At 42.0% G+C, this 23,391-nt stretch overlaps 1 protein-coding gene across 2 annotated transcripts; it reads right to left on the bottom strand.

Moving 5' to 3' along the window:
- Positions 1 to 13,202: 13,202 nt before the first annotated feature.
- gtpbp1l (GTP binding protein 1, like) lies at positions 13,203 to 23,022 on the bottom strand. Of its 2 annotated transcripts, none has more exons than XM_054780529.1 (14): positions 22,943 to 23,022; positions 22,458 to 22,653; positions 21,781 to 21,892; positions 19,632 to 19,812; positions 19,301 to 19,484; positions 19,039 to 19,203; positions 17,628 to 17,751; positions 16,542 to 16,656; positions 15,796 to 15,940; positions 15,437 to 15,619; positions 14,603 to 14,738; positions 14,276 to 14,454; positions 14,078 to 14,194; positions 13,203 to 14,007 (listed from the first exon to the last, which is right to left on the bottom strand). In XM_054780529.1, the coding sequence occupies exons 2-14, from the start codon at positions 22,647 to 22,649 to the stop codon at positions 13,891 to 13,893; spliced, it is 1,950 nt and encodes a 649-aa protein (XP_054636504.1). In that variant the 5' UTR covers positions 22,650 to 22,653; positions 22,943 to 23,022; the 3' UTR covers positions 13,203 to 13,890. The 2 variants fall into 2 exon arrangements, with proteins under 2 accessions (XP_054636504.1, XP_054636503.1); XM_054780528.1 differs by having other exon boundaries at positions 22,802 to 22,949.
- Positions 23,023 to 23,391: the final 369 nt, after the last annotated feature.

The raw sequence follows: 23,391 nt of genomic DNA, 5'->3' as shown, positions 1-23,391 counted from the left end.
AGGTTGGAGCTGTGAGTGAGGTGGGGATTGGGTGTGAAAACCTGCAGTAGAACTCATTCAGGTTGTCGGCCAGCCTTTTGTTAGCCTCTGGGTTCTTCTGTAGTTTCCACACAGCTGCAGAGTCATTTGCTAAGACTCTTCTTTCAGCTTCTCAGAGTAGTTCTTCTTTGCAGCTCTGATTCCTTTGTTGAAAATGTTCCTGGTTTGCTTCTACAGAGTGCTGTCCCCTCTCCTCTGAGTGTCCTCCTTGGCTGAGTTCAGCTTTCTTCTTTCTTGTTATTCCTTTTTTGCTTCCGGTTTCTGTACAGTACTTCCGGTGGTGGCTATTGTTTCCTCAATGTAACATTAATGAAACCGCATGATCAGTGTAGAATACTACATATCATCACGTCTTTGAATGCCTCTTCTGAATGTCTTATATTTGCATTTGAGTTCATTTAGCCATTTTTATGCTTAAAAATGCTTAATTTAAGAAAAAATATGCATATTTTGTGACAAATAAGTCATATTCAACCACAAAGCAGTGATAATTTACTAATATATTTTTGACCGTGATAGATTAAAGACCGTGATAGAGTAAAGCTTCAAATTTTGAAGCACAAAGTGGTGAGGGATGAGTGTAGTAGTAATAAAAGAAGAAGAAATGAACAATTTCAAGAGAGTCTCTTTGTCTCTTGGACTTTCACTTGTATAACGCTTTTTTACCTTTGAGGTACTCAAAGCGCTTTGACATATTTTCCTACTGATAACACCGCATCAGGAGCAACTGGGGTTCAGAATCTTACCCGAGGACAGGACGATCAAACCAGCAACCTTCAGGTTGGGAGGCAGCAACTCTACCAATTGAGCCATTTTTTACATTTATTTAATAACTTACCATATTTAAATATGACTCCTCCACCATCAATTTTTAACTGGCCCTGTTTAAAAAAATATAACGGACGACGGCCCGCACATACTGTATGTACTTAACTGTTTTGTACTTCTTACTTCCAACACTAGGTGGAGCTACTGTCTAGAACAAACCAAAGCACAACAGTTTTTTGTAGAAGACGTTTCTTCATTCTTCATTTAGAGCATAGGTGTCCAAAGTGAGGTCTGGGGGCCATTGGCACATGTTAATAAAATTAAACAATATTTCAAAAAAGACAAACAGCAAAATGCACTACATAAAGAGAAAAAGTTTTAATGTTGACAGTTGTCTTTAACTAAGCTATACGTTTTATTTAAACTTTTTACAAAGATATATACACAGATACAAAGATTTTTAGAAGTTTTAGTTTTTAGAAGTCTGATGGGGTGTCCGGTGCACTGAAAAAAAAACATTCATTTATTCATTTTCTATGCCGCTTGTCCTCACTGGAGCCAATTCCAGCTGACTTTTGGGCGAGAGGCAGGGTATGCACTCTGGACTGGTCACCAAAAACGGGTATTCTTTAATGATGCAACACTAAAGTTCAACTTTTGGCTCGTCAGATCACAGAGTATTTTCCCAAAGGTCTTGGGCAACATCAAGATGTTTTCTGGCAAAATTTAGACGGGCCTTAATGTTCTTTTTGTTCAGCAGTGGTTTTGGTCTTGGAACTCTGCCATGCAGGCTGTTTTTGCCCAGTGTCTTTCTTATGGTGGAGTCATGAACACTGACCTTAACTGAGGCAAGTGAGGCCTGCAGTTCTTTGGATGTTGTTGTGGGGTCTTTTGTGACCTCTTGGATGAGTCGTCAGTGCGCTCTTGGGGTCATTTTGGTTGGCCGGCCACTCCTGGGAAGGTTCACCACTGTTCCATGTTTTCATTTGTGGATAATGGCTCTCACTGTGGTTTGCTGGAGTCCCAAAGCTTTAGAAATGGCTTCATAACCTTTTCCACACTGATACATCTAATTCGAAATTCAGAAAAAATAAATGTCTCAGATGATGATTAATTAATCACACAATAATTGAAAATAAAATCGATAATTTTGCCGACCTCAATATATTGCCATGTGCATGCGTGCAGCACATTGGCACGTTTGTTCCATAGAAGAACGGCATGAACGGAGTGAGCCCTTTTGTCAGTCATAGAGTCTCTTTGTGTCAGGGGTGGAGGCGGGGCAGCTAGCATGCACACAGAGTGCAGCCTCACGAGGAGCAGTGCAAGGTAACGTAGTACAAGTTAACTCATTCAGTACGAAAGACGTATTCATGTGTTTTTATGAACCTGAACGCCCGATCCCAAACATTTATTTGTACGTCTTTTACATTTTTTTTGCACGAGAGGCAAAAAGAGGTGCTGATGCAATTGAACACTAAAAGATGTCACTTTTAGAGCAGTTTCAAGTCACAAAAACGGCCACAAGGTGGCAGAAGTGCCTTTGATAAGAGCTGGGCATGGACCTTTTGCATGTAAAAACACACTCAGCAGCAAGGAGGAAGTGGACGAGTATGGAGGAGTGTAGCAAACAGAAGCTTATGCAATGTAGGGAAATTTTAACGCATGCACATGCGCGCACGTTTAGTTAGTGTTTAGATCCAAATGTGAAAATTGTAAATAGTTATTTTGATGTAAAACAACCCTTTTTTGTATTGTTTATGTTGCGGTACAGTTGTTTAGATACTTGAGCAGTGAAAGTTCTGCTCGAAATGTGTCTTTTCACAAAAAGCTGTTTTTCTGCCTTTTCTTGTTAGGAACTGATATTTTCCTGAAACTTAGCTATGTTCTACTGCTGGTTACTCAAGAACACAAAAAGGTAGAAACAGAAGATGAGAGTCTGATCTTTCCTTCCATGCTTATAAAGCCATAGGACACAATATTCTGTGTGCCTTCAAAAATCAGTCCAAATTGTCCAAAATGGTCGGTACTAAAGGTTGTCTTATGAAAAATGGCTGGGATTGAATGAGTTAAATTGTTAGATTGCAATACATTGTCATTAAGGGTGTCACAAGACACCCGACTCACAAGATGAGACGATACACGAGGTAAGTCCAGGAGAACGAGACAAGATTTTAACATACATTTTAAGAAAAGCTCCCTGCGGTGGACACAGGTCGTCATTGCTGCCAAAAAAAAAAACAACTAGTATTTATAAGCTTGAATATATGTATTATTTGATCAGATACTATATATGACTTGATGTCATAAAGCAATGTAGCATCCTGCACAGTATCAAGCTGGAAGGCAGCTGAAATAATGATGGCAGAGATGAGGTGTGGAAAAGATTTCTAGAAGTTTATCGTAAAAACACTTGGAAAAATATTACTTTTAAAAAGGAATGTCTCTCGGCACTTGCCATTACTTTTAGATGTGCTTAAGGATGACGGAGCCATACTACTTTTCTTTTGATTGTTGATTTGTCACTTGAGCCACCCCACCTGCTTGGGGGGGTTGGGGGACTGGGGTGGTGTTGCATTTGCAGGATTAATGTTTATCTCTTGTGCCCTGCGACAGATGATGGAAAGTTTCGCTTTCCCCGTCGCCTCGCAAATCAGCGCGCGAACTGTTAACGATCCAGTAGTGACTCGTGCTCGGGACTCTCGAGTGAAAGAGTCAGCGTGGTGAAAAACGAACACCGGAAGGATTCATCACACACTCTCGCACATTTACAATAGATTACCACCAATCTATATCACACACGCATATGAGAAGCGAGCTGGACTTTTACATGACAGAGAGACTTGGCTGCCACTTTATGCTCCCCGCCAAGGCCTCCCGGCTGCAGATAATATAGGCTGCAGCTATATTAGTGTCCTATTAGGAGCCAACGGAGAGAATTCACTGACGGAGGAGGACGTGTGATTCATCTCATTTATAGTCCTTTCAGAGTGGGACACAGCATGTGACTTGGAAACAACCACCAAAGTCACAAAGTTGTAGGCCAACATTAGATGTGCCGGCAATTCTGTAAAATAACTTTTGCTATAAAACATCAAGTCATCCATCATCTTTATTTTCTAACGTAGTAGTTTGTGTTTAAGAAGGAACAGAATATGATGACTGAGTAAGGTGATACTTTAGTCTGCGTGTCTTCTTCTGTGACTCGTGTGTGTTTCTCTGAGAGTCTGATGGGGTGTCCTGATGGGGTGTCCTGATGGGGTGTCCTGTGCACTGAAAAAAAACGTTCATTTATTCATTGTCTATGCCGCTTGTCCTCACTGGAGCCAATCCCAGCTGACTTTTGGGCGAGAGGCAGGGCATGGATCCTGGACTGGTCACCAGCCAATCGCAGGGCACATGCAAAAAAACAGGTATTCTTGAATGATGCAACACCTGTATGTAAGTTACTGTTACTGTACTGTAAGTACTGTACTGTAAGTTACTGTAAGTTACTAAAACTAAACTCCCCCAACTTTAACTATACCAGTAAACCTAGACCACCCCAATCAAAACCCTAACCCCAACCCTAAACCTAACCGTAACCCCTTGACCTAACTCTAACCCCAAACCAAAATCTAACCCTAAAACTACAGATGGTAAAATGAACCCAAAAACCAGAAGGGTGTCAGACTTCCTGAATCACACTGCTTCGAAACGATTACGTTCAAAGCGTCATACGTCACAGTGCGTATTGACGGCTCGAAACGGATTGGTGGCAAAGTTATTTTGGTGCTAACGTGTGTCTTCAGTAACCACCGAGCTATTGAACAATGTTAGCTTGTAAGGAGAGCATTGGCACGTGTTTTTGTGCGTTAGTAACGGCGACCTGTGTTTCACTGCGTTTAGTGTCATAGGTTGCTTTGACTTCACTCTTCCACAAAATATCCCGAATGTTGCTTTCACTGGAGCACCAAAGCTCCTAATCTGTTCCGGAATCATTGGAAGGAAAGCCTCAAAGCTTCATGAAGTTCACCCGCCTAATTTTTAATGTTTGGCATTAGTGTTGGGTTTTTGACAAAAACCCAACACTAACCCAACATTAACCCAACCCAACAGGCCTAGACCAATTCATCTTGAGTTTTTCCGCATTTCCCTGACCGCTTTTAACTATTCACTGGTTATGCAAGTCAGTGAAGCTGCTGACCAGTGGGATTATCCTTGTTATTCCTAACAACGGCAGACTGGCAGGATTGGAAAAGGGTCCAGTGACAAGAATCGCCGTTACCCTTCAGAGTCATCCTGGTCCAGACCCGCCGTGTCATGAACACTGAGCTTTAACTGGCTGTGAGGCGGCCCTTCTGGATTACTCACGCCTGCTATCACAACAAGACGGTGCCTTCAAGGTGTGTTTGTTTATTTATTCATCTGAAATCGGCTGCCGGCATTTACTGGAGTCAGCAGACTTGTGGTAGCACACTGATGAATCCTGGGGAGGAGATGGACCTGTCCACTCAGCACTTTCTTAAAAAACGTGTGTGCAGTTTTAAAGGAGTTTGCGCATGCATATCATGTGCTGTACGTCTTTATATAGTACCCGCTGCTGATGAATGAACAAATAACATTAAGGCGAACGGCAACTTTGTGTGGCTTAGCATGCTAATGTTACGACCTGAGTTGAGTAGGCGGGGTTTTAATTGGTCTGCAATTTTGATTGGCTAATTAAAGGTGAGCGTGTCATTCTTACCTCCTTTACAATGCCTCTTCTTGCAGATTTTGTGCGTTTAAAAATAATAGCTCACTGGTTATGTACCAGAATGAAAAATGGCCAAGCTATCACGTGCCGTTGTAGCATTTAGCAATTTGTTCCACACAGTGTTTGACTCTCAGCACTGACACTATTAGAAAATCACATTTTCACATTCACCCTCCAGTCATATGAAAGCACACTCACGTTTCCTCTTTTCTGGCAGTCTATATGTTATTCTATTCATTCACTGCAATAGTGCCCCTGGGGTGGGGGTGCTGGTTCAAAAGGTAGAGCTATTCTGTGAAATGATTACACACTTAACCCTCCCCCCAACACCATCACCGGCCTCAAACCCCTGAGTGGAACCTAACATAGCGATGCCATCTGCTGGCCAAGTACCATATGACCACACTCTCTCTCACACGCACACACACACCAGGAAATTAAAGACTTTTGAAAGTGTCATTAATAATTCAAAGACTCCAAATGATAGAAGTATAAATTAAGACAAAATCAAGTCTTCTTACTGGAGCTGCTATTATTTCCAACGACTTTGTTTTGGATGACAGCAGCGGGGAAAAAAAGCGCTGAGAGCCAAATTCAATAATGCATGTGAATCTTTATTTATTAAGGCATTTATTTTGTGCTCTGCCAGGTTTCATCCGCTCTTCTTTTTTTGTTTACCTCCGCAGCGCCTGATTAATTGTCGTATAATCTCGCCTCATTAAAAAAATGTCTCGGTCTTATTTGGATTGCTGGAATTTGAAGCTGTGGAAAGTTTGGGTGGAAGTTTGTCCACTCGCATTTGTTAAAGAGTGAGGACAGAATCTTTGGCCATGAAGATAACGTTTTTACACTACATGGAACTGTTAAAATAAGTTTAAAAAATGGCATTTGAGACGAACCTGGTGGCTTTTGGCCCGTCAGGCTGACCCATCATGAATATCAGCTGTTTTTTTGTTGTTATTGTTGCTAAAAGACAAAATATTCAGACTGCTCCTTCATTGGTGTACAGGAGGCAAGATGTGATGATGTCATTTCCATAAAGACCAACAATCATCTTTCTGTGCAAATGACTTTCAGTCACATTTGCTCAACAGCGCAGAAAGAGTCAGCTATCCGCTGCCAATGATTGCAAACAGAGTTGGCCTGTTGGTACTTTGCAAGGACTGATTGCTTTGTTTTCCTTTCATTCGGCGCCTCCCTCTGGGGATGCCAGGCGTGGACAAGCAGACGCTATAAAAGAGAGAATATGTGGGACGCATCCTAGGATGGATGTCCTATTTCATTAAGTGCTGGGCCGCTGCAGGGCCATAAAAGTATCAATAGCAACAACAGTCACTACGCAATCACTATGTGTGACCTGGCATTGGCCCTGACCCAGACCTAACACCCAAACCATAACCCTAAGGGCGGCAGTGGCTCATGAGGAAGAGCAAGTGGTCCAGAAAGGAAGAAAGGAAGGAAGATTGGTGGTTCATACCCTGCTTCATCCATCCCAGTCACTGTTGTGTCTTTGGGCAAGACACTCCAGTGCTGCCTGCTCTGGTGTATGAATGTGAATGCATGTTTGGTGGTGGTTGGAGAGGCTGGAGGCGCCAATTGCTAGCTGTGGCTACAGCTGTACATTACCACCACTCCCACTTCTGTGACTGTGGAGTGAATGACAAATGGGTTCACTGTGAAGGGCTTAGGGTACCTTGTAAAAAAAGGCGATAAAAATCGAATCTATGATTAATTTTCTTATAACCCTAACCTTGCCTCCAACACAAACCTTTAACCATGAAGCGAACCTAACCCCTAGACACATACCATAACCCAGGGCTGCCCACAAGCTATCGGTCGATCGAGAAGGTACTTCGGGTCAACCGCATAAACGTCACTTTGTAGACATCATATGACATCAGTCAGCTGACATTAAGCTCCCCTCCTGATTCGCTCTTGTTCCCCCGCGGCAATAGTGAACAGACGTTTCAAACTACACACTGAGAATCAACTTTCATCTGTATTATTACGATTATGGATAAACTAACTCAACTGTAAGATGCCTACTGTATATTTATGACAAAAGTTCTGTGGAGGAATTTTGGCCCACTCATCTTTGCAGAATTGTTGTCATTCAGTCACATTGGAGGCTTTTCCAGCATGAAGCGCCTTTTTAAGGTCATGCCACAGCATCTCAATAGGATTCAGGTCAGGACTTTGACTAGGCCACTCCAAAGTCTTCATTTTGTTTTTCTTCAGCCATTCAGAGGTGGACTTGCTGGTGTGTTTTGGATCATTGTCCTGCTGCAGAACCCAAGTTGGTTTCAGCTTGAGGTCACCAACAGATGGTTGGACATTCTCCTTCAGGATTTTTTGGTAGACAGCAGAATTCATGGTTCCATTTATCACAGCAAGTCTTCCAGGTCCTAAAGCAGCAAAACAGCCCCAGACCATCACACTACCACCACCATATTTTACTGTTGGTATGATGTTCTTTTTCTGAAATGTGGCAGATGAAATGGGACACACACCTTCCAAAAAGTTCAACTTTTGTCTCGTCAGAGTATTTTCCCAAAGGTCTTGCAGATCATCAAGATGTTTTCTGGCAAAATTGAGACGAGCCTTGATGTTGTTTTTGTTCAGCAGTGGTTTTAGTCTTGGAACTCTGCCATGCAGGCTGTTTTTGCCCAGTGTTTTTCTTATGGTGGAGTCATAAACGCTGACCTTAACTGAGGCAAGTGAGGCCTGTATTTCTTTGGATATTGTTGTGGGGTCTTTTGTGACTTCTTGGATGAGTCATCACTGCGCTCTTGGGGTCATTTTGGTTGGCCGGCCACTCCAGAGAAGGTTCTCCACTGTTCCATGTTTTCATTTGTGGATAATGTCTCTCACTGTGGTTTGCTGGAGTCCGAAAGCTTTAGAAATGGCTTAATAACCTTTTCCACACTGATAGATCTTAATTAGAAATTCAGAAAAAATTAATGTCTCAGATGATGATTAATTAATCACACAATAATTGAAAATAAACTCGATATATTGCCATGTGCATGCGTGCAGCACCTTGGCTCGTTTGTTCCATAGAAGAACGGCATGAACGGAGTGAGCCCTTTTGTCAGTCATAGAGTCTCTTTGTCTCAGTGGGTGGAGGCGGGGCAGCTAGCATGCACACAGAGTGCAGCCTCACAAGGAGCAGTGCAAGGTAACGTAGTACAAATTAACTCATTCAGTATGAAAGACGTATTCATGTGTTTTTATGAACCTGAACGCCCGATCCCAAACATTTATTTGTACGTCTTGTACATTTTTTTTGCACGAGAGGCAAAAAGAGGTGCTGATGCAATTGAACACTAAAAGATGTCACTTTTAGAGCAGTTTTAAGTCATAAAAACGGCCACAAGGTGGCAGAAGTGCATTTGATAAGAGCTGGGCATGGACCTTTTGCATGTAAAAACACACTCAGCAGCAAGGAGGAAGTGGACGAGTATGGAGGAGTGTAGCAAACAGAAGCTTATGCAATGTAGGGAAATTTTAACGCATGCACATGCGCGCACGTTTAGTTAGTGTTTAGATCCAAATGTGAAAATTGTAAATAGTTATTTTGATGTAAAACAACCCTTTTTTGTATTGTTTATGTTGCAGTACAGTTGTTTAGATATTTGAGCAGTGAAAGTTCTGCTCGAAATGTGTCTTTTCACAAAAAGCTGGTTTTCTGCCTTTTCTTGTTAGGAACTGATATTTTCCTGAAACTTAGCTATGTTCTACTGCTGGTTACTCAAGAACACAAAAAGGTAGAAACAGAAGATGAGAGTCTGATCTTTCCTTCCATGTTTATAAAGCCATAGGACACAATATTCTGTGTGCCTTCAAAAATCAGTCCAAATTGTCCAAAATGGTCGGTACTAAAGGTTGTCTTATGAAAAATGTCTGGGATTGAATGAGTTAAATTGTTAGATTGCAATACATTGTCATTAAGGGTGTCACGAGACACCCGACTCACGAGATGAGACGATACACGAGGTAAGTCCAGGAGAACGAGACAAGATTTTAACATACATTTTAAGAAAAGCTCCCTGCGGTGGACACAGGTCGTCATTGCTGCCAAAAAAAAAACAACTAGTATTTATAAGCTTGAATATATGTATTATTTGATCAGATACTATATAAAGCAATGTAGCATCCTGCACAGTATCAAGCTGGAAGGCAGCTGAAATAATGATGGCAGAGATGAGGTGTAGAAAGCCAAAGGAGGAGAAGGTTTGGATCCACCAGTGATGGTCCATGGTGGTACCACATGTCCTGGAGCTCCATCCTGATCATGATTATCTTTATTAGTTTACATCTATCCTATTCTCTGTGTGTTCTTTATGAAGCTGAGGGTAGACTTATTTTTTTTGCTTACATGACAGAGAAAGATGATTGATTATGTTTGAAAATGGTTAGTGACATGCCAGTCACATGATGTCCTAGTGACACAAGACATCTTTGTTGTTGGAATCCTTGCTGTTATTGCTAATATTCATTTGAAATACATTTTAATATGTCATTTCTTGTGTAAATGCACAAACTGTATTTTCATTCTTGTCTAAAATGTTATAAATGCTTGTACTTTACACTGTACTTGCAAATATGAAGTAGGATAAATCAGTGGTAAGGCAGAACACCCTCCCTATTTCCGAATCTCAGTAATCAAGGCAGCAGATGAAAATCACAAGAGCGGTAGCACAGTGTTGATTCATTTCCATGTTGAAAACACTCATTTTGTTTGCAAAATTACCATCTAAACTTCCACATACTCTATTTTTATTTTTTTATTGTACATTTAAGTGCTTGTGAGGCCATGCATTTGCTCCAAGAGCGATCTAAAGAGAGATGCAGGAGAAGCTGTAAAGACAAGATGACATTAACAGGAATACAAACATTCATTCAAGTTAACATAGATCATTTCCCAATAAAGCGTGTACATGATGTACACAACTCCATTTATGCACGTAATATGAATTATCTGTCTTTACATAATCACGTTAGTAAAATAAAACTCAACCTCTCCACATCTAAGAAAGATTTAAGGCTTTACTTCCAAAGGCTCCACACATCAAGCTTTCTGCTTGCACAAATAAATCAATACTTACGACTTACAAATCAATACTTATTAATAAATCAATACTTACGCTGCTCCCTGCTCTCCACTATAATGTTGACATTTTTTTAAAGGGTCCCTGACATGATTCAACAACTTTGCTCAAATATGTTATATATTGTTTGTGTTTATGTTTTACTTTGCTCAATTGTTTTACATTTACAGTTGATGGCGCCACCCACGCCAAACTAGTTCACAGTCTCATTTCCGGAAGTGACGTCATCAGGGTGACACCTCTCACCTAAAGCAGAGTAAACATATGCTTCTCGAGGTAGATCGCTGACTTGGTTCAGTATATTTTTCAGTCACGTGTTGCTGCTGGATGTTCACAGAATTGGTGTGATACTGTAAGCTTGTTTTCTTTTCCAAAAGACGAAGGTTTCAGACAAGAATGGAAGAAACAAGTGCAGAGAATGAGAGACAATTGGACGACCACCTTTGCAGTGATCATTTGGTGACTGCTTCAAAGGAACACCATTACAAGAAGCATTTGGCTCAAAAGTACGGTATTAACGCATTTTTAAAAAGGATGCTATTCCGCCAGTACACTGGGAAAAAAATAGTAACGACCAGTACGTCAAAGTTGGCACAACAGAGTAAGTCATGTCTTGTTCCCATGTCTTCTAAACATGCATTCCATGATAGCGCAAGGCTGCAAAGCATTATACATGTTATATAAACATCTTTACGTTTACTGTGGGTGGCGGGGGCGGCCATATATACAATCAAACAAGCTATAACAACCCCTTTCTGCTCATGAAGAAGCTGATTTAAAACAATAATGGAAGGATAAGCAACTCCAGAGAAATTTACACTTACCATTCTGTGTTTGGAAGTCTTACGTCCATGTTCTGCAAGTTCTCCATTTCATCTCCAAATGTTTCTCCACTTCTTTCTCCTCGAAAACTATTGACACATCGCTCAAACTAACCAGGAATGTTAGTCACGGTTCCCATCGATGCTCGATCAGTTTATATTTTGCTGCATTCAGCTGGGATAGGCTCCAGCTTACCTGTGACCCTAATGGAGACATGCGGTATGCGGGTGGAATTTTTTTACCACATTTTTTAAGTGACTCACTCACTCTTCGTTAAGTGTAGGCTTATGTGTGCATCCTACGAATAACATTGGCTTGTCGCTTGTCATATTACAGTAATCTTTGAAGACCAGTCGCGGGCCGCAAAATGTGACTGGGCGGGCAGCAAATGGCCCGCGGGCCGCGAGTTTGAGACTCCTGCTTTAAGGGCTGGAAGAAAGCATGAGGGTTTACTCTGTGCATTGGTCTCAGCACCTTGGAGCGTTTGTTCCACAGAACAACGGCAAGAACGGAGTGAGCCCTTCTGTCAGTCATACAGTTTAACGTAGTAGAAATTAAATTACAAGACTGCAATATATTGTCATTACTCACAAGATGAGACGATACACAAGATTAAATCCGCGAGAACGAGACGAGATTTTAACATTAATTTTAAGAAAAGTGCAATGAAAAAATATGACCGGACAAACAAACTTTTTATGTAGCCGAGCACAAAACCATGCGGGGGTTGGGGTTTGAAATGCTTATTGTCCCACAAAGTGGTGCTAAACAACATCATTGTTTGCAACCAAATAAACTGATAAAATGATAATATATAATAATAATAAATTATAATAGCCTCACCCATGTGTGTTTCACCAGGAAGGCAGGTGTCTGCTTCACAATCAGAGGTGGAGATCCTGCACGGCGGATAACTTTGTGGACTGCGTGTATTTAATTACCAATTAATGCATGATGCAGGAAGCACTTCCTGCCTTTCACTTTTAACGTGCACCCCTGCATGCTTAATACGGCGATCATGCCGCTAAATTGTCAACACGGATCTCCTCTACATATGAATTATGTCATGAAGCGGAGTTATGGTCGCCACACGCCTTCATGTTGGACACATGCGCTGGGCAGCCCCGAGAGCGGGAAGAGCCACCTATTGTGGCCCAGCAAGGTGCACTGTATTCGGGCACACGCTTCGAGCAGCCGGTGTGACGCCACTGAGGTCTCTGGCCGCGGTGTGGGCATCTCAGGTGGCTGATGAGGTTTTTTGTGTGCTCAAAGGGTTTTTTTCCCCTCATCGCGGAGCATTTGGCACAACTTGCATGTGAAATGTCTTCCTCGGAAAGTGATTTTGTTTACAAGTGAGCTCAAGGGAAGTTACGACAGGCCGTTAACGTCACAGGCAGGTGAAATAGTGGCTGCTTGATCTGCTTTATTGGAGTGTTTTTAAAAAATCGGTTATCTGAGCTATTTTTAATATCAGATTTATCAGTGTGATGTTATGATTCCCTCTATAATTATCATGCACCCCCTGGTTAAAGGTTATGGTTGCTGTTTGGGGGTCAGTTTAGGATTAGGGGAGTTTATATTTAGGAGCGACCTCTCAAAATATGGCAGAAAACACCACTTTTCCAACATGTTTTTCAAGTGCTGACATCATTTTTGTCAGGTCGGTTCAAGTCCACGTGTTTTTTTTCTCCCCCCGGCTGACATGAAGAACAACATAACACAATTAGTGTAATACGTTTTTGCAGCAGATTTATTGAAAAGGATTTACAACACAAACTACAGCCGTTTAATTTAAACGACAAGAATTGAACTTGAACATGCACTGTGTTCAACAATGCCGCTTTTTTTTTTTTTTGCAAAGATAAAACAAAAAGCAAGACTTAGATTGTCCTGGCTCACACTGGTTACCTCAGGTCAGTGCGAGGAACGAGGTGCTCGCTCGGTTTAAGGGGGGGCCGTCAAAGGCACCGGCGATGCGCTGCTTAGCTTATTGAACACGCTACAATTTGAACATTTCAGTCAGTGAGGCAACTCGTTTGCCCTTTTAAACACAAACAAACACGGAACTGATGTCACATTCCTGTTAGTAGTTTGATTTACTTTGTACAAAATACTGACAAACTGTGTGTGACTTTTTTTGGGGGCATTTAGACCAAACGAGACGATGGTGCTTGAAGATTGCTGGTAAGGTGTTGCATGTAGATTCTGTGAATTCTGCCAATCAATTAGATAAATACAATATTTACCCCTCAACTATGAAACAAAGTTGGCTTAGTTGTGTTAAGCAGAGAACGCGCCAGGAAATACTGCTGTTTAAAAGAGGAAGGGGCGCCCTCCAGTGGCCAAACACTGCCAACAGTCATGATAAAGAGTGTGTCCAGTCAGTCACCTTCCCTTCCTGCGCATGTGAAACATTTAAACAGAGCCCGCCGCTGCCGCTGGGACCACCGGAGGTGTCGTGGCCGCGTTCACGCCTCCCTTCCCTCTGTGTCTCTGGCCACCTCGCCGCCGTCCGCCGCCTCCCGACTTGAGCTGCGAAGCAAGCGCGCACAGACACCACCTTACTGTCTTTGCTCTGTGCCGTTACGCCATGTGTATTTACCGTGAGCGAGGCTGCCGTGCTGGGACTGGGTGGCCGCCCCTCCTCGGTGCACTTCTTGCTGGCCTGCATCTTGGCCTGCTGCGCCTTGGCTGCCTGGGTGTTGACGGATTGCAGGAGCTGCAAGCACATTTTGTTTTGTTGTTTTTTTGTTTTGTTTTTTAAAAAGGTGAGTGTCGCGCGGAGGTGGTGCTGCGCTACCTTGGTGATGGCGCCCACGGCTTTGGTGCGCCCCTCCCTGAACACCAGCTTCTGGTCACAGTGCAGGTACTCGGGGGTCTTGATGAAGCGGAAGTGGACCGAGGCCTTGTCGCCGGTCCTCAGACAGTCTTTGTTCATGGTCAGGATGGTGGCGGTCTGACGGATGCTGCCGCAGTGGACTGATGAGCGGACGGAGAGAGACACATTTTAACCCCGTGCGAACATCCAGCAGCTCCACCAGTGAGGCGTGGAAGAGGATGAGTCATAATTTAGTTTCTCCTCTTCACTACAAGGTTTCTACTCAATAAATCAGGCATGGGCACTCACCCATGGCTTGGTAGCGAGGGGATATGGTGGTGGGGTGGTGGAGCACCAGGATCTCTGCTTCAAACTCCCAGGTGGCCTGCGGGGTCAGCTTCGGGGAGACCATCACCATCCCTTTCCTTATGGACGAGCGTTTGATCTGATGAGGTGCGAGGGAGTGTGAATGTTTGGGTTTGATTTGGGAAGGAACGAGAATTAAAAACCGAACACTGCCTCCTCCTGGTTGGGATTTACGTGTCTTACGGCATAACAAATTTCATGAGGACACAGGAGGCGGGAAAATCAAGTCGGCAACGTTTGTTGATAAATAAAGTAAAAAAAAGAAATTAAAAACTCCTCCCGTGCCCAATGAAGAAGCCCTGATGCGCCGGCCCCTATGCAGGGCCGTCGTCCTGTCCCCTCACCGCTACCCCTAAACACACCCTAAAAACAACCAATCCCGAAAACAAAACAGACGGCCACACCAGGAAAAACAAGAACTAAAATTAAAAGAAGAAAAATAAACCCACGCTGCTGCTCAGCGTTATGCCAGCAGCCAGCACCAAGCAGCTGAGTGGCCCTGGAGCATGACAAGGTGGGAACGAGCCTGCAGCAGATGAAGGAAGCACGAGCAGAGCAGGGAGCGAGCAGAGCGCACCTGCATACTTTTATAGGCTCCAGAAAGTGTGGGGCCACTCAGCTGCTTCCTGCAGAAACCACACAAAAAGATCAAGCAGAAAAAAAAACAGTGCTCAAACATAACAACGTGCATTAAAAAAACTATTCAACAAGCACATCACATGGAAACGTTTCTGACGGAGTTGAATGCCAAAAATTACGACGAATACTCTTGCTGACCTTTTTGAGGGCAAATGACGCAGTCTGCCCGCCGCGGACCTCTTTGACGGGCATCCTCTTACGGTGGATGGACTTGACGGCGATGGGGATGAAGGTGCCCAGCGGGTCCGGGCCTAGAAGCAGCGTGTCATTCAGACGGATCCTTCCTCGCAACGTCGTTCCTGATACCACGGTGCCGACACCCTGGTGGGACACAAGTGGACATTATGAGGATGTCGCCCCCTGATGGCCGTAACAAGGAATGGGCTTTCTGGGGCTACTCTACTCTAAGCGCTTATGATGACGCAGCACCGGGACCAACTGGGGGGTCCAGTATCATGATCATAGGGGGACTGAGGACCTTAGCTTCCACTACATACCGGTACAGAGTACGTGTCGTCTATTTGGAACTCTGCAGGCTCGTCGTCATTGAAGTTGGTTCTGGAGGAGAGGAGGTTCAGGAACATCTTCAGAAGGTCCATGTTCTCCCCCGTTACGTTCGAAATCTGGAATATTGGACACATCCTGTGGGCAGAGGAATAAGAGGGCAGGTTGAAAATGACGCGCGCGTGTGTGTCTAGCTGCGTGCAGAGAGGACAGTTGAGTTTGCTGATGTTGTTTTGGCGTGACTCGGTCAACAGTAGCCTGTTTTGTTTTTGCAATAAAGAGATGGTTGATCGACCACCTCCTGGTCATCCTTACAACGCCCGGGTAGACGTTACAACACAAAATCCCCACTCATATACCTTCCCACACTGACTATGTATGCCTGCAGGTTCGACATTCACATTCATACAGAGAGCAGCTTGCCTGTTTTCTTTGTGTGCGACTGTGTAATCTAGGTGCTCCTAATAAATAGACAAAATACAGCTTGGTTTCTCTGGACAATCTTTATTGATACAAAAATTGCCAAAACAATTAAGATTTTTTAAAAAATAACTTTTTTCTAAAATATTTCAACTTTACGCTACAAAAATGATGTTATTATTCATCGTAATGTTACATAGTAAAATCACTGCAGAACTTTTATTTTTTATTTTTTTGTAGGCCTGTCACGATAACAAATTTTGCTGTATGATAATCCGGGGCGGGGTGGGTGGTACATGGGAAATATTTAATGTCTCACCTCTCCGAGCTGAAGTTGGACGCCGTGACGATGACGTCGTCTTTGTTCTGCACCAACACTGGGATTTTTCTGCAGCCCGGAGACTTCAACAGCCTCTGTAACAATTTGAGGGTTTCTGGGGACAAAAAAAGAAACAAACAAACGAATAATAAATGATTGGATGTGATTCTTTTGTGGTGGTGGTGGTGGTGGTGGTGGTGGGGGGGGGGGGGGGGGGGGGGGGGAGATTGGGCTGAATGGGCCAATACAAACTCATGCATGCGTAGACGACTGTATTGCAATCGCAACTTCTCATTCACAGGGGTGCAACGATACAGAAAATCCAAGGTTTGGTATTTGATACAAAAAAATACCCAAATTTTAATGCTTTTAAGTTGTTGAACTTGAAATTACTAACATTTGTTTCGCAATGAAATGTATGTGACTTACAATTAACAATCATATACAATACTTTGTCAAAAATAATCATAAAATAAATCATGAATAATTAATAACACAATTCAATTCAACATGGCACTAAAGGTAATTTCCGGTACATGTAATTCATAAATGAGTATTCCTATCAAAATACGTAGCGTTCATGATTTCCACCGTTCGTGAACACATCCAGTCTATCAAACATTGCAATTACAAAATAATAGAAAACAATTATGGCAATGACAATACAGCCAAAGTCAAGGCAACACATGAAAAAACTTAAGCCATTCAGAGATTTTTTTCCCCAAGTCGTCATAAAATAACAGCAACAACAAGTAAGTGTAGAAGTGTAGACGGAGTTCAGAGCGTGCATGGTGGAACTGACTTACTTTTAAGGTTTTGCATGAAACCCGTGGCTACAAATGCAATGAGGACTTTTATTGCATGTATATACACTTATTTCATCTGGAATTTGGATAATAAAAGATGACAAATGCACTCATGCATGCCACTTGAGACGCCACAACAGGAGACGCTGTTGCTCCGGCCTGCAGGGATTTTGATGTCAGCTGACTAATGTCATGTGTCTCGGGTTGAAGTATCCTCCGAGACAGAAGACACATGTATTGTTGCAGCCAAAAAACAATACACACGTGTGCACAGTCGTACCTTGCAGGACGTTGGCGGGACACATGTCTATCTTGGTAACCACAACAAACACCGGGACGTTCAGTGCCAGAGCGAGGCCCAGATGCTCTTTGGTCATGCCCACGATGCCAGCGTTACTGCCAACCTGCAAGAAAACACATAAATATGCCCTTGACGTGAAACACTGTTTGTAACGTGACTTCACACATGGTTTATTTCAGCTGCAAAAAGACAGCGCTGTGAGTTAAGAAGATGGAAAATTAAAACATTTTAGCTACTACTCAGTCGCCGGTCATTTCTAGCAGACAATACTGTGTAATGCAGTGGTGTCCAAAGTCCGGCCTGGGGGTCATTGCAGAAGTCGCGGTTGTTGCACATTCTAAAAATATCATTTAACAAGAAAACTACACTAACAGCAAAAATGAAAAAAATCAGCAGTAATTTTACAAGAATAAAGTCAAAATATTAAGAGAAAAAAGTTCTAATCAAACGAGAAAAAGTTGTAATTTTACAAGAATAACGTCATCATAGTATGACGAAAAAAGTAATTTTAGTAGCACAAAGTTGAAATATTAAAGAAAAACTACGTCAAGTCGTAACTCAAACACAACACAAATGAAAAATAATATGGTGTTACAAGAATAAAGTCAAAATATTATGGGAATAAAGTCATAGTTAAGAGAAGAAAATTAACAAAAAAGTTGAAATAGATGGACCCTCCTTGTCCCAACAGCAGAAATGAAACAAAAAAACAGCTGTAATTTTATGACAACAAAATATTAAGAGAAAAGTATTCCACGAAGAAAAAACATTATTGCAATATAATTATAATTGTAATATTATTATAAATATTAATATATTAATGTTATTTATTATATAAATGTTTTGAATATATATTATTATTCAAATATGTTATTTTTTTTAAGTCGTAATATTGTGAGAAACAAACAAAACAATATAGTAGTCAATTTTTGAAAATTTGGTTTGGAAAAAAAAGTTGTAAAATATATACAGTAAAGCCATAAGGAAAGTTGAAATATATGGCAAATTACAAAAAAAAAAAATCATACGAATAATAGGCTTTTTCATCTATTGTTTTCCACTGCTGTAGGTGGTTCCATTTTTACGCAAAACTCTAAATCTTATCAAGAATATTTGTCTTACAGTATTTCCAAGTTTAGTGCTCATAAATACAAAGGCATTATAATTATTTCTGTCCTTTTTTTTAAATAAATCACGTTCTCGGATGGCTAAATTCATCTGCTTTGTAGATGAATGCGTTATGTCTGTTCCTACGCACAATGGGATTAAGAAATTAAACTGTTTATTATCTAGAGACTGAAAGCAATTGGTCATTCATCATGAAGTGAAATGTCTTATTTTCTCTTGTGTATTTGGAATTGCTCTTTAACCAAGCAACAATATGTTTTACCATGAGCATGCAGAAGTCGGGCAGGTGCCCGGTCATTCCAAACACGGTGGTCTTGAGGTACTTCTCGTGCCCCGCCAGGTCGATGAAGGTGATGACCTTGGAGGACTTCTCGCAGATCTTGGTCCAGTCCAAGCTGCCACCGTGGCTGTCGGGCTTATTGACCACCTGAAGAAACAATGATGATGACGACAAGAGAGAGCAAGGTGACTTCCTTCGAGGGGTGGAAGGATGCTGAAGGGTTACTTCCTGTCCAGATGCCCACCTGCCCCTCATGGTCGAAACCCAGGATGTCGTTGCCCACGCTGCTGGTCCTGCCGCTCTCCATCTCGTGCTTGTGCCTGAAGAGCTTCTGGCGAGCAAAGCCTCGGCCGTTGTCCAGCTCGCCGTGGGTCAGAACGCCGAGCAGTGTGCTCTTGCCGGCGTCCACGTTGCCCACCACCGCCACCCTGCACCAAAAAGCCACAATAATATATAAATAACAGTCGCCACAGGATACGAAGACCGTACCCTTGTTGGGCCATTGGTCCCGTGAGCGATTACGTCCTAAATCTTAAGTCTCTTTATTTCATTGCCCGTGTCCCAAAAAAGCTTACCTGACTTCCAGGAAGTCCTGCTCGTCCACACGCCGGCGGATGAGGTAGTCGCTGATCTTTCTGCCCGCCTCCGTCCTCTCTCTCAGCAAGATGAGGTCGGCCTCGATCTGCTCGCACAGTGACCTCACCGTGGCGACGGACGCCTCCATGTCCTTGTCGTTCAGACCGCAGTCACCGCCGTCTAAACACAATCACCAACAGAACTGAACTTCAATCAACCTAACGTACGTGTAAGAGGAATCAAGTAGAGCAGGGGTGTCCACTGAGGGTCACATAGTGACCAATGAAAGGATGCAAGGGCCACTTGGATGTTTTGGAAAGCAAAAGCTGCATCTCAGCTTTGTGATATCGGTGAAAATACATTTTATGAGTACCAACTCCGCTTTTTGCTCTTTTTTCCCCATTTTTGCTGCTGCTTTCCCCCCCCCCAAAAAATATGTAAACTTTCATCTTGAATAATCTTCATCAATTTACTTCTGTTAATATTACTTAATAATATAATATTACTTTATTCCAATGATATTGTAACTTATTCCCCAACCCAGTTTTCCAAAAATGACAACTTTATTTTGTTTTGTTTCTTTCTCATATTCCAACTTAAAAAAAAAAATAAAAATCTTTAATATTTCAACTCTATGCTATGAAAATGACGTTATTTTTCCTCATAATGTTACAAGTTTATTATCTGAAAATTGAGACTTATTTTCTTGTTAGTATAGGACTTTTGTTTCTTAATATTCTGACTTTATTCTCATAAAAATTACAGCTTTTTTAATTTCTGCTGTTTTTTTTCCCCCAACTATTTCAGCTAGAGCCCTACCGATTTATCGGGCCAATTATGACGTATCACCGATTAGTCAATATCAGTGAATATGTAACCAACATATTAACTTTTTTTTTATTCTATGTTTTTTTCTTCTTTTTAAGTCACTTTGTTTAGCAATTTATTCCTCAAAAGCCATTTTTTTCTTCTTCTTCAATATTACCATTACCACTATTATCTCACACACACACATACACACACACACACTCTCCATGTGTTAGTTTCTGTCTGTTGGTTGAGCTAAGTATGCCCATAGAATAACCCACCCCTCACTTATCTATTATCAAAGAATGTGGATTATCACGATGTAAATACGTACTTAACTTCTGTTACATTGTTTTTCTTCCTTATGTTGTCTGACTTTCCCGTTTCTGTAAATGATAATTCTATTCAAACATGACAAGTGCATTTAATGACAAATGAGCTCACTGAGTGGAGATGTGTTTTGTAAATAAAGTGCAATTTAAATGTTGGCAGTGCTCTCAGCAACTTTACCATTAAATTAACAGTTTTGCTATGTTCTCGGTTCATGTTCGGCTAAATGTTGAAAAAAGTTAAATAATAAATAAATAAGTCATTTTAAAAAAAACGCTATTTGTCTTCTTTTTTTTTTATTGCAGACACAGCAGCGGCACAACACAGAGGCGGCAGTCCGCCCTCCCATGCAGCTCACCACCACAGTTTTAAAAAAATCCTAGGGGAAACCCTGTGTTGGTTTTTTCTTTAATTTTCCAACTATTTAAACTTTCTTCATGTAAATGTTCGTCCATTAATTATGAATTTATTCCCACAATATTTTGATCTTATAACATTTTCCATAACCTGGTTTTCCAAAAATGACAACTTTATTCGTTGTTTTGTATGTTTTTCATAATATTACAACTTTTCTTTAATATTTCAACTTAATGCTACTAAAATGATCATTTTTCCTCGTCATATTACACCATAATTTTTTTTAATTACTACTTTTTTCATTAGACGCCAACTTTTTTTCTTCAATATTTTGACATTATTCTTGTAAAACTGCTGCTGATTTTTATATTTGTGCTGTTGTTGTTTTCTTGTTAAATTATATTTTTAGAATGTGCCAAGGTCCAATAAAAAAGAGCAGTGGGTAGGAAATGGCCTCCGGAACACACTTTGGACACCCCTGAAGTATAGGAAATAAAGTACTACATTTGAGAAGGGTTTTTTTCGAATGCGAAGACACTTAGCTCAGAGATTCGGGTGGTTCTGGTGACTTACAAATTATGCAGGTTTAACAAACCGAGACTGTTCAGACAACACACACAGGAGTTAGCTAATAGTAGTTTCTACCGGTCTTACCGGAGCCCATTCCAACCACATAGATGGTCTCCCCGCAGCCCTCGTCTAGCCGCTCCCGTAGATGTCGCAGCAGTGCGTCGTACTGTTCCCCCGTCGGACTCACCAGCAGCAGCTGTGGCGGGGACAGGATGAATATGCAGTTTAGATCAGCGTCGTAATATACTGTGCACTCGCTTACCAAATGATTAAAAAGCTCACTACCCGACCGTGCCAGTCAGTTTTTTGACCAATCCTTGTGCACAGTGTATGAGCCATGGCTGCTACAAATGTCTCCCTCTTTAAAGATCTTTTTCAAATGTTTCAGACTCCTTGCAGATTTCGCAGTTCATATATTTTTCCAGCATTGTTTCAGGAGGCATAAACAGAAGGGAAAAGCATGTCTTATATAGTCAGGTGAAAGTAGGGGGAATGGCCACATCAAAGCATGACAGTAGAATATTCTTTCTACTGTACTTCTGTTTCCATCCACCAAGCAGACTATTTTTAGGAGTTATAACAATGTCAAACCACTTTTCAAATATCTGTATGAGTCTTATCCAGTTACTTTCTACTACACAAACTTTAAGTAGAGCTCCAGCACCTGGTGTGTACGTGTCACTGTCTCATATTTCACTGCCAGCACATGATTAAATCAAAAAATAAAACACACAGTTTAAGGTATTTCAAGCAAGGCCCACCTTGTTGCTCAAGTCTAAAAGACCCTGGGACTCGCCGTTGGTACCCCCGCCGTCGTTTAGGCTCTCTTCCCCGTATGGATCGTCCGCGCACCCCCGGTCCGGTGCAAACATGCAAGCGGGTACCGTGCACTCGGCGGTGGGTATAGCATCACCCGGGCTTAACACTGCTCCTGTCCCCTCCGACGACGCCATGTCTCTGTGGCGGAAAAAAAGCAACGGGGACAAGTTGAGACAAGTCCACGGTGGCTAGCCGTTAGCTACACACAAATTGAGTTTAGGGTTAGCCGGCTAACTAAATGCTACACAAACATTGCCAAAGTAATGAAACACACAAGATATCTTACTCGTGTGACAACTTATCAGCTGCCTACATACACTGCTGGGAAACAGAACAGCTACTGCACCGACTTAAAAGTTATTTTCAATGACTTTGTTATTGCTTTAACGCACACTTAAAAAGGGGGGGTGGAGGGCTAGCTAGCTACCTGGTTTAGCTAACTTGTTGGTTGTTTACTGTGGATTCGCTTTCTTTCTGTCTGTGACTGGCCCGACTGATAGAAACGCCCATCGCAAAACAAACACAGGTGATTGGCTACTTTACTTTTGGTCACGCCCATTTCAATCCGAGTTCATCCAATAAACTGTCTCAAATTGTACGTGGCGTCAAAGACGCGGGAGAAACAATGACATTCGTACAACAATACAACTTCACACATCATATCAGTTGTCTAACTATGATGTTCGAAGTCTGAACAACTGATACGCTGACTTCAAAGTAATAGTAATTTTAAATTACTTCATGTGTTGAATGAGCGCATAGTAAAAAGTCACCTGACCTAGCTAGCTAACTTGTTGGTTGTTCGCTGAAGGCGGAGTCGCTACTGTGCGGTTTATGGATCCGCACACGCGATTGGCTACTTTACTTCTGGTTACG

Source organism: Dunckerocampus dactyliophorus, chromosome 6 (assembly GCF_027744805.1).
Source record: "Dunckerocampus dactyliophorus isolate RoL2022-P2 chromosome 6, RoL_Ddac_1.1, whole genome shotgun sequence".
Taxonomy (NCBI): Eukaryota; Metazoa; Chordata; class Actinopteri; order Syngnathiformes; family Syngnathidae; genus Dunckerocampus; species Dunckerocampus dactyliophorus.
This window is presented reverse-complemented; position numbering and strand designations above follow the sequence as displayed.

Coding starts and splice junctions, on each gene's coding strand:
- gtpbp1l (XM_054780529.1), bottom strand. CDS start 22,649: ATGGCGTCGTCGGAGGGGACAGGAGCAGTGTTAAGCCCGGGTGATGCT. Junction 19,485..19,631: donor CAGGACTTCCTGGAAGTCAG/GTAAGCTTTTTT, acceptor TTTTTGGTGCAG/GGTGGCGGTGGTGGGCAACG. Junction 17,752..19,038: donor CCGACTTCTGCATGCTCATG/GTAAAACATATT, acceptor GTTTTCTTGCAG/GTTGGCAGTAACGCTGGCAT.